Source organism: Solea solea, chromosome 19 (assembly GCF_958295425.1).
Source record: "Solea solea chromosome 19, fSolSol10.1, whole genome shotgun sequence".
Lineage (NCBI taxonomy): Eukaryota > Metazoa > Chordata > Actinopteri > Pleuronectiformes > Soleidae > Solea > Solea solea.
The window spans coordinates 15,619,983-15,632,095 of NC_081152.1; the positions used below are offsets into that span (position 1 = coordinate 15,619,983).

At 39.5% G+C, this 12,113-nt stretch overlaps 1 protein-coding gene across 3 annotated transcripts in view; it reads left to right on the forward strand.

Moving 5' to 3' along the window:
• Positions 1-12,113, forward strand: part of sfswap (splicing factor SWAP) — a 36,971-nt gene that overhangs the window by 15,262 nt on the left and 9,596 nt on the right. For all 3 annotated transcript variants that reach the window (XM_058617336.1, XM_058617337.1, XM_058617338.1), the window contains exons 11-15: positions 1,438-1,522; positions 2,323-2,426; positions 2,530-2,659; positions 5,919-6,115; positions 10,530-10,990. In XM_058617336.1, the coding sequence (XP_058473319.1) occupies positions 1,438-1,522; positions 2,323-2,426; positions 2,530-2,659; positions 5,919-6,115; positions 10,530-10,990 (977 nt within the window). The remainder of the gene's footprint in view (positions 1-1,437; positions 1,523-2,322; positions 2,427-2,529; positions 2,660-5,918; positions 6,116-10,529; positions 10,991-12,113) is intronic.

The following is a 12,113-nucleotide window of genomic DNA, read 5'->3' on the forward strand; positions in this document are numbered from 1 at the left end:
GTCTCTGTAAAGACCTTTCAACGAAGCTGTTGAAAGCTCTCGTCGGTTGCAGCAGAATAGTGGGAATCTGCCTTTGAAGTATTCTTCAAGCTTGGTAAAATGAAACCTCAAGAGAGTTAGGGTTTTTTTTCCCCCTCTTGTGGAATTGGCTCCATCACTATGTTTCCCTCTCATTCTGACAGCGGTTTATTTTTGGGATAGGAACTATCATCTTGTCCAGTATGGAAACATTGCAATATCAATATCAATGAACGTTAGACAGAGTGTGTGTGGCATCTTGAAATACACGTCTATTTGCTTTTTTTGTTGTTTTTTTGGGATTGGAACTATAGAAGGTTTCTGCCCCGTGCACACGAGCCACTAATAACAGCTATGTGAAGATCCTTTGCTGATGTGAGTAGTAACAGACCATTTAGTTGCATATTAGAAAGTCAATTAAGACACTTACAGCTATTTAAACAGCTAATTATACTTGAGCATTGCCAAATCCCCTTTAATGAAATAGTGGTCCTATTTATATGCTAAAATTACATCTCAAATCTGTTACAACTTGGATAAGAATTATTTTGCTAATGCATGGCCAATGCTTATTATTTTCAACCGCACACTGGCAGTTTTAGTTCAAACTAAATGTCGTATTCGTTTACAATATATTATTAAAATGTGTTGGGGGTTTTTTCCAGTAACAATCTGGTGAACGGTGTCCTGAATTGACCTTTCAGCAATATCGTATGTCGCACAGCCAACCTAAAATGCAAAGTAATAAAAGCAGAAATATGACCTTGCCTTAAGAGATAACCGCTACACAGTTAATGAATTCTCTTACTTTTACACACTGTGCCATTATAACAGGAGTTGAATGTTCCTCTGCTTTTTTCCATCTCATAATATTGTCTCTCTACCCTTAAAGGTTTTCTCTACTTCTGTGAATCCTTTCATGAACCTTCCTTTTCTGCTCATCACATCCACATGCCACCAATGCAGAGTAGTATTGAGGAATATACATTTGGCCAAAGACTGCAGATTTGTTTTGCCCCCGCATATTTGGTTTTTTAGTTAAGTAACAACATTTTCTGTAGCACCACAGGGAGCCATCATCAGACATGTAAACTTTGACCGTGGAGGGCACAGTGCAGATGAGGAATTGCATTAATTGAATGTGACAGTGATGCGGACGAGTTAAAGGGGCGACTTATCCAAACATTTTATCTCTATGTCTTTATTTATATCTAATTTACAGACGTATACACAGCCAGCATTTCCAAAACTAATTTTCAATGTCTTTTATCAATGTCCTACTGTTTTACCATAATTTTACACAACATGTCGAGTCATGTGAGAATTATACTGGTTTCTACCTGCAACTAGGACATTGGATCAAATACGTTTTAAAAACATCATTCCCCCTTTTCTCTCTCTATTCACACTTTCATCCAGATTGGGACAGCAGATGATGATGAAGATGACGATGAGGATGCGCTCCAGTCAGACAATTCAGTCGACCAATCAATGCTGGCCAAAGGTAGGGTGCAAACATTGCTCCTTTCATTTCCTCTCCTTTTAATAGACTCATTAAATGAGATGGAAAACATGTGTATAGGAATATGATTGCACATATTTACTCTAATGTGTGTCTGAGTCTGTGTATGCGCCATTTAGCGTATTTGGGCCTTGTGCACAGCTGCCTGCGAGTCTCTGTACTGTAGGTATTTATGCTAGCAATTTCATTTTGTGATCAGGCTGAAAACATCTATGTGGAGATGAGAGAGCCTGTTTACCACCACACAGGTGGGAGCCATAAACGGGCGCATATATGCAAATATAGGCATGCATTCACACAGACTGGAAGCAACAGGTCATGGAACACGCCTGTGATACTGACAATCAGTGCACAAGTAAACTATAGAGTCTTCCACAGTGAGAATCGAGGTATATGAAGGTTCTATCTTTAGGTAACAAGCCACGGCGTTAGCTCTTGCATCTCTTTTGGAGGCAGTGTATTTAATTACAAAACAGAAATCAATATGAAACACTATTGCCACTTCATATCAAATAGCTTTGTGCGGACAGCTCTCTGTTTGCCTGTCTGTCCGACTGTTTCTCTGTCAATATTGTATTTGGCATCACGTCCAGTCTGTTTGTCTTCCAGTGTGTTTATGTCTACATTTGTTTTACACAAAGTTTTCCATATTCTGCTAAGTCTTTGTCCATTCCTCTCCAACCCCCTCCTTCAGTCTTTCCTTTTCTGATTGACCCGTTTTTTTTGAATACTTTTTTATACAACAAAGAATCTTCATCATTTGTTTATTCCTTCCGTTACAGCCTCGTTTGCCCCCATCTGTTTTGCCATTAAGGCGAAGGAGAATGATTGGCTACCACTGGAGAAGAACAGAGTCCGGTTAGACGATGACTCAGATGATGACAAGGTCTAGTTCGTGTTTCTTTTTAGCGTTGATATAAAACTGACCTGTAACACATTTTATCACCACTCAAACAAACATAGTCACTTATTTATATATCTGATTAAAGGTGTTGGAGGGGGAAGGACCGGAAGCTGTGATGGGTGGAGCTGAGTTGACTGACAGGGATCTGCCGTCAGTCAGTGCACCAGAGGAGAAGAGACCCACCCTCAGTTTGGAGGAGTTGGAGGCAAAACAAGGTAACATTATCAAATCATACGAAATGCCTGTTAGTAATACTTTCTATGACTACGTTATTATCTTACATGATCTACTATCTATATTAAGACTCTTCTCTCCCTATTTCCGTCTGTCACTCATCTGCCTTTCAAGCTTTGAAATTGACAGAACGTTAATGCGCCCTGACATCTGTCGATCGTTACGACAGAGCCTATTTCTGTCCCTCTGTTCCAGCTGCTCTATTTTTCCTCCTGTCTTTTTTTTGGGTGGCTTTAATGTAGGTTGGCTAAAATTGCATTGTGTGTCTCAGCATCAGCAAATAAGTGCGGGATGAGACATCATCTGTCACACCTATTGGCTGCTGTTACTTTGTTACTTTGTGAAAGGGCAGGAAATGGAGCAAAAACAAAAGACTGAAGAGATGAGATGAATAAATCCTAAATCCTAAATAAGTCTGAATTATGCATTTCTCCACCATGCAGTAAATGTTCAGGCAGTGTAGTACAATAAACCACAGTCATACATCTCTCCAAAGCCAAATGGAGACGTATTCTCTCTGTCTCCTGCTTTTGTCCTGTCATGGACATAGAATATTACACACTGGGTCTTTGTTTTTGTTTTTCTTCAAGTAAAACCAAAAAAAGTACAAATGCATACACAGACAAATCTACACATCCTGCAAGAAGTTTACCATTCACAGTGATGCCATTGGAAAAACTAAACAATTCTGACACAAATATCCCTTTATAGAGATGGAGAAAAAACTTGTCAGAAACTTTTAATTATTTATATATTCCTTTGTAATACTGGCTATTCATTTCAAAACCAATAAGCTTTCTTTTCTACTTGCTGGAAGCTTCTATAGTTGAAGATGATTGATTGCATCTTGTTGTACAACATGCTCCAAACCATGCAACTGCTCCCCGTGGAGAGCTCCACCGTCCTCTTCAACGCCTCTTTGAGCGACATTTTTCCACATCTCTTTTCACTTCACCGACATTAAGCAAATGCCACTGTAATTTGGAAATACCAATAGTTCCACTGGACTCTGCCCAAGACATTATCCATCTGCTGTTTATCGAATAAATGAAAACCAATAGCTTTATTTTCGTCATCTGCTTCCGTTGCTTAAAAGAATTATCGCTGTCTGTGAAATGATCAGCGCTAATGAGTCATTGATTACGCTCCCTTTCACTCGGTGATGAAATTATCTTTGGCATCATAATACAAAAACAAACAAACAAACAAATGAATTAAGTATAATTTTAACCATTTTGCTCTTAAATTAATACATTGTTGATGTATCACATACATCTGTGAAAAAACTCCATGTGGATTGCTTTGTCTGATGGATCTCATGTAGTGTACTACATAAATGTGATTCACTTTGCTGAAATTATCTGAAGTAGCTGCTTAACTGAACATTTAAGTAAATTCACCCTAATTGTATTAAAGCTGCAGTGTCTAAACCTAGGTCATTTTTGTTGTTGTTGTTGTTATTCTGCCTCTCTTTGGTCTGTGTGATGGATGGAATCAACTTCTGAAACTACTCATGGGCACTTCTTTGTGTTTTCAGCCATACCCCACCCCCGCTAAACCCTCCACGTAATCAGCATTGTGTGAACTCATTTGACAGTGGTTTTGAAAGTAATGGCAATCAAGGTCTTGACTTTGAATAAGAAATTAATATGTATTTTTAATAACAGTTAAAAGTGGGGTGTTTGTGCCATGTTTTTGAAAGGTTTCCTCTCCAATTTCTTCCGGCTTTTGGTTGAAGCTGTGATGTTTTCTACTTGTAGTTAGGAGACTACGCTTGTCGCTCTTGGTTAAGCTCGTAGGCTTTTAAATAATTTAAATTTCAGTATTTGATGAGGTCTTGAAGGACAGATCAAAGGTGCAGTATTCTCATTTAAAGTCCAGAAAGCTGGCTCTAAATTGGAGCCTAAAAAGATGGACAGACAAGACAGACATGACAAATATGCTACTCCCCAGCAACAAGAAGTCTGACTGGTTTGGTTGAGGTCCAGTGGAAGCGTCTCAGAGTATAATGGTGTCTCTCAGCCTTAAGAAATGGCCAGAGAAAGAGGCTGAAAAGGCCTAATAAATAGCAGACTGAATTGGCTTTGCTGTGTGGCTAAGTGGTTGTCAGTCAGCAGGCCTACTCTGATCAGATAGCTGGAGAATCAGTGGCACACAGCAGAGCCATAATCTGCACTGATGTGCTGCAAAACAGCCACACTTGGCAATATGTACATGAATAGTTGAGACTGCAAACATTTCATTGTAGCAGTTTAGTAATAGTGCATCAAGACTGTTTCTATATATGTGGAGATGATATCTAGTGGGACTTTTTTGCTGGATTAATCATGAATATTTTCAGTTTATCTCTGTGTCTTGTTGTTGTTGTGCAAAAATGCAAACCAGCTGGTTGCACTTAAAACAAACAAAATAACACATTCTTTTAAAATGTTAACTTTAAACCCACAGGACATAAAATTGCATTAGAATTGTCCCACACAGATGGATCTATGTCCAATCTGTCTGTACACTGGGTCTCAGACGGTGTAGGACTGTATTATCCCACTGTCTAGGATACAATTTGCTTCTGCTCCACTTGACTGTTCTCCTCACTTTACCCAAATATGATTTGCCTTGGGATCCGGGCAGTTTTTATCCCTGAAAAGATAACACTATCCCTAGTGGTTGCATAACTTAAACTTGCATGTTTTCCAGAAGCATTTGCTTTATTATTGTCTTGTCTTTTCTTTTGCTGTCTCACTTGTTCTATTATTCTCTATGCCCTGACGCATTCCTGTGCTCTCCTAACCCATCAACTCCAACCCATCTCTGTCATGTCACATCTTTTTCTCATCGCTCAAAAACTCTGCAAATCTTCCACCCCCGCTGACACAAAACTGTCTGTCTCTTTTTGTCCACCTATGTTTCCTCCATCTTTGCTTTTTCTCAATTGCATGTAGTAGCAAAGAATCATTCAGGCCTTGACATTTAGGGCATGAAATTGTAGCAGGTGGATACACAGGAAAAATACCAGTCATCACCGTATTTAGGTGTGACAGTGAGTACAGAAATGGCTGTGACCATCATGTAATCCTTCCTTATTTTTCACGTTTTGTCCTTTTTCTTCTCTTGAATCCTCTGTGTCCCTCTGTCTCTAAATGTCTTTTTTTTGTTCCTTCCTGACTTCCATTGACTATGAAATCGACATTGAGTGCCCTTTATTTCCCCTTCATCCAACCATCTCTTTCTTGTTGTCCCCAGCCAAGCAGAAACTGGAGGATCGCCTAGCAGCTGCAGCCAGAGAGAAGCTGGCCCAGGCGTCTAAGGAGTCAAAAGAGAAACAGCTACAGGCTGAGAGAAAGAGGAAGGCGGCACTATTCCTTCAGACCCTTCGTAGCCCCTTAGCAGAAGACCCTGAGGCCAAGAGACCTGAGCTGGACCCGTCTGTGCAGCTTGAGGTAAATGATTGGTTGATAATTGTCATCGCAAAGTTGGTGCAAAGTTTTCCTTTATTATCATTAATACATTTAGATATACATGCTCTTGTGTATGTGACCGTGAAATCATGTGCCTCCAATATCACTGAAGTCCAGCTGTGATTCTGTGTCATCTGAAATGAGGTCCCCGAGAGTCCTTCCCCCGTGTGTTGTAAGGATACAAATTTAATTAGCAGTTGACACCATAGGGAAGATATTGTGTCCTTAAGATGTGCATTTGCCAAAGGTCAGGCGAAGCGCAAATTATAATGTAAATGCCACCGCATTATCTGGATTGTAGAGACGATGATTGTGCTATTTTGTGCCATGTAATTTAAGTTCACCTCACAAGGACCCCATCTTTGCATTCTTTGACTGCGTAGTTTCAATCAAGGAAAACACTTTGTTGTTTAGCCAGCATATGTATTAGTCTAAGCAAGCATATTGGAACTAACATGAGTCCACGATGACACCTCACTTGCATATGTTATTATTATTGAGCTACTGCTGTCTTTATTTAACTCTGTGCAATGCTCAGTTCAGCCCAAAGAAGTTAAGTGTTTGTGTATCTTAACACAACTGTTTCCAACAAGACCAGCCAAGCAATTTGCGGTGGTAGAGGACAATCTTCCTAATAGGATTTGAAATTTTCTTTTGCCTTTCAGTGATTTTTATAATACAATACCGTGTACCCCCCCCAGACTATTTTGACAACTATATTTACACGGTAAAATGCTCAGAGCGAAATGTGGGCTTGGTAAACTAACTGCCAAATCAACCCGCGTAATCAAGGCAGTTAAAAACTGAATCACAGAAGAAAAATGTGATTTTCACCTCACCAACTCCATTGTTCACAGAAGATAATTCAGTTTCTCCCAATTTTACTATTCTTCTTCTCATGGAGCCGTTGTAATAATGCAATTTTTTTAAAAGCCCTTGAGAACAAACAATGCAGAAATACCTAAAAGTATAGACTTCATGATCATTTGATATGTAGATCTCATCGCCATTTGATGGCTCTTGTTTATCAGATGCTCCTCATGTAAAGTATGTGGAACTGGACTACTGCCTGTTGGGCTCGGTTGCAGTCGGCAGGCTTCCTTTATTATTGCACCAGTTCTGTTGCTCTTCTCTAGATATTTATAGGAGTTTAAGTAAAGTAGGACGTTGTTAGCTCAAAATTAGTTTTAACACTGGGGAACTGTGACAAAGAGGTTGGGAAAATAATTTTTGATTAGCTCAGTTTTATAACACAATATCACCCACCACCAGCTAGGTTGCAAATATAACATAAATATGTGTGTATCTGACCTGTTAGAGAACATACAGTTGTGAGTGTATGTTTCCAGAAATTTGCATATAGCAATTAAAATAAGTCGATTTTTTTGAGTTAGTTTGAAAGTTTCCAGAGGTCAGGTTGAGATATGAGAAGCTCAGTGGGTAGTGACTTAATGAGAATTCTGCTATCGGAGGGCATGAAGGGGTATGGAATCAAAGTACAAGTCAGATAAATAGGACAGTGCGAGTCTGTATAATGATTTGTTCTTTCAAAGAAACACTTTGAAGAACACATGTTACCTGAAGTTGTAAGCGAGTGAAGGGAGCTCAGAAAAGACTCCCGTTGATTAAAAGGTTTTGTATTTTTGTTGGTGTAGTTTTAGTGAATATTCTGGTATTCTACTTTTAGAGTTGTTTGATGTGCAGGCATGAATACTAGCTATACGTCTTTGTAGAGTTGTCAAAATGAGCTGACATTTGTCGGACATTGGGGTCTCTAACATAAATATTTTTCAGGGAAATGGCAGTACAGTTACAGAGAGAGCTACAGCGCTCAGGAGTGGTTAGAACCACTGCTGAGAGGAACAGTTGACTGAGTAGTAATTATGTGAAGTAGTTTAAAAGAGTGTTTTCACAGAGGCCATCACTGATGGACTTTATAAAAATTCATTGCTGTAGAAGCAGTAATCAATATCCTTGTGAGCACGAGGCAGCCTCACCAGTTATGTGTTTTATATCAGACATTTAATGCAGCGTTGGACTGCCTCCAGGAAACTTCATTTGAGCTGCATGGTGTATGGAACAGCAGCAGCGGTGATTGGCACGTGCAGGCGCTTGGTCAGGCAGCTCTTGAGGGGGCACTTGCTGTGATTGTGTTTAAAAATACAATTGTGAAATCCGGCTGAATGTCCAGGTTTATATTTAGCAGTATAATATACTTTTTCGTTGACACTTTTCATGGGGGCTTTACTCGTGCTGTGTGCTTCTTCCACCTTGCCTGCGCACCAGAATGTCTCAACATACTGGAAAACACAGAGACGGGACCTTTCTTTGATCATAATTATTGACACTTAAGTCCTTTTTTTCCCCCCCATGTCCCTTTCAGAAATGCAAAGATGTTTGACTTTGTGTTTGGGGAGTGTTATGTCTTCTGTCTGTGTGTATATACAGTTCTTTTGCACAATGTAGTAAGTTGACATACAACCTGAGACCAGCCTGTTGAATTTCATCACATTTATAGGACGACAAACTCTATATAGTATATATAGTAGTCTGCTCGGGCTTTAGACTAACACTTTTGTGCTTGCAGCTTTATCACTGCAATGGATTTTTCTCCCTCCCCTCTTCCTCCTCCTCCTCCTCCTCTCTTTACCCTGGGAATGTAACTTTTTGTTGTCACTGTCCAGACTTCCATATCTTAGCAGAACAGGTGTGAGGGGGCACCACTTTTCTGGGCCCGTTGTTGGAAAAGCTTCCCATATGGCAGTCCTAATTTTAATCCAAACCTCTCTCCCCATCATTTCATTATCTCTGCCTGAGCCCAGACACCAGATAGTGTGCAAACAGAAAGGTGTAATAAATATTCTTCCTTTTTCTACTTCCCTGCCTGTCTTAACAAACATATTGTCTTCTCCTGTGAGCACTTTGTCTTGCCCATTTCATGCCTCTTGAGTCTTTACTTCATCTGCCTCCTTCTTTCATCATCATACTTAAACTCATTAGTATCGTGTCCTTCCATCTCTCCTTTTATGCTCCACTCATTTTGTATAAACCTTAGCAGATCGTTTGAGAGTGGGAGTTATTGATTGGCGGACACTAAAGTGTTGGAGAGGTAAATTGAGTTTGAACTTGATTATGACAGTTACAAACCCCTCATTTCCTTCCACGCTGTCCCCGGTCATCACCATTACCATTTATGTCAATATTAGCTTTTAAGTGAGGCCATTTGATTGCTCAAAGTACCGTGAATGCCAACACACATAATGCATCGTGTGTGGCCCAGAGAGCAAGCTAAGGCCTAGTCCTGGAAGATGGCATGTGACCTTGAAAGATTTAGCATCATATATAATCCATTGATGGACCAGGGCTCCATCTTTTCAATGTGAATCAAGCAGCAGACCAATCTAATATAAGCAGAGAGACCCTCACTGGAGTAATTAGAGGCACTTTGCAGCTGACAGTTGTAACTCAGTGTGTAGCCAGATGGCTGAACTGTGTCGTATAACTCACACCATCTTCTAATCAGCTGAGTAAGGGAAGAATATGTGTAATCATTTCCCAAGAGATTGAAGGACTTTCCCTGAGCCATCTACTTATAATTTACAAGAAAAAGATCTTCTTATTTACTGTTGTTCCAACACAAATTGGAGGTACATCTTTATTTTGTTAATATCCAGAATGAATCAAATATGGATAATGGTTCATTTGTGTATTAACTGAAATATGAGATGATGAATGTTTGTGGTTTCAAAAGTGGGCAGGGTCGGGTCACACTTATCCTGTTAGGCGCAGTGCTGCTTTGCTTCCGCTTGCCTATGGTTCTGTTCGTACTGAGTAGTTCAGTAGTGATGACTTCTCTCATGGAGTTTGCTCTCTTTTGAATATCCTTGTGTTCTCTGAGCACTGAGTTGTACATGTATATGTTTGTGTACCAGCAGACAACCTCGTATAAACTCAAGCAACCACCCAGAGATATTTGCTGTCTTTTTTTTGCTGTAAATGTATGTAAATGGGACAATTGACAACATTTACATCACATGAAAGGGCTGACTGGGACATTCAAGTCACATGCTGTTTATTCTTTCAACCACATCAAGCAAATTCAGTATTGGTATTATTATTTCATTTTTGGGTATTTTGGGTAGCTTTTATTTATTGCACGGTCAATCTTGTGCCTCCGCTGCCTCTCCTTATTGATTGTCCAAAAATGCACTTGCATGTATTTAGTATTTGGGAAATTGTGCAACGTTCCTGATGTCAGAGCAAGACTTGACTGTTTAAAAAAGCTGCTCAGTTTATTTTCTTCCAAAAAGAAAGTGTCCTGCAACCAAATGTAAAAAAATGTGGCATTCACTGATTTGTGTCCTCTGTGTTCTCTTCATTATACTTTTGTCTCTAGATGCAAGAAGCCCTTTCTGTTCTCTCTGACCTTGTGCCGTCCCAGATGTCCTCTGCACCACCGGCATATGTTCAAGATCAAAAGTCCTCCACGGAGAAGCAAGGGTCCTATCGCAGCAGGGAGGCCCCATCCTCCTCATCCTCTCACAGAAGAGCAGAGCGAGACAGAGACAGGGACAGGGACAGAGACAGGGATAGAGACAGGGATAGAGATAGGGATAGAGACAGGGATAGAGATAGAGACAGGGATAGAGATAGAGATAGAGACAGGGATAGGGAAAGAGAAAGAGATAGGGACAGAGATAGAGACAGAGATAAAGATAGAGATAGGAACAAAGGAAGGGACAAAGAGAAAAAGAAGAAAAAACACAAGAGGAGGTCCAGGTCCAGGTCAAGGTCAAAGTCAAAGTCAAAGAGCAAACACTCCCTTCCCAGTGCCTACAGGAGATCACGCAGGTCCCGGTAAGTTATTGTTCCCCGTCTGTCATTTTTAATTCATGTGCTTTTTTTGTGTGTGAAAGCAAACTACAGCTGTGAAATGAAGACGGCGGGTTGTAAATCTATTTTATAACAAAGATGAGAGAGACAAAATCTACAGTGTTAGTTTCTCCTGTTTGACACGTGTACATCAATTAACAATTTAGCTTTTTATGAAAAAATAAAACCATTCCAGGTCTTTTATGGGATCATTTAATGTGCATGTCTGTATTTATGCAAGTTATGAGGAAGATGACGACTTACAGGCAGCGTAGCAAGTAAATCTAACTTTACCTTGTTTTATTCAACATCACCGCTGACTCACTAACTTGATATAGTTGTCGTTCCATTACTTATGGAAATTGAGATTTCAACTCCCATTCTCTTCACAAACAATATAAATGGCCTGCTACTGTTAAAGGTATTAGTTAAATAATGTGATAGGCTGAAAATGCAATGATTAATTAGACTCAAAGTGCACAAAAGCACTTTACCGATATGAAAAGAAAATAATAAGAAGGACATGTGCTTATTCATCTATTTATGCCTATAAGTTATGTTTTCTCTAACATTTCCTGCCTTTTTTAAAATGGTAAGTGAGATTATATTGGGAGAGGTAAAAATAAATGAGAAAATCAAATGCTGAAATTTGACTGCATCAGGCTGAAATAAACAATATTGACCAGACATCTCTGCTTTGCCACCTGCTTGCCGGGTCTATTTCATGTTTATAAATTACTGCACGTGGTCTGCATAGGAACCAGTGTGAGAAAACAAATTTAGCCCTTTGTGACAAAGACATTTGAGGAGTGCATTAACTTCTAAATGATCACTAATATTTTATGCTGCTTTCTATTTAGGGCCATTTATGTAATCAGTGTTTATGCATTATAAGCCCATATGGTGTTATGTTCAAAGTAATTCACAGAGTGATGATTCATCACTGAGTCCTGTGGCTCTACATATATACCCTCTTATGTATTATTTTAATAGTATGCCTTAATGTAAAATATGTGACATTCTCGGTTGTTATGGTTAATGTGACGTTCTTCAGACTTTGCTTAAGGCCTCATTGGCTTTTCTTTGTTTTAAACTGAAACTCCACGAC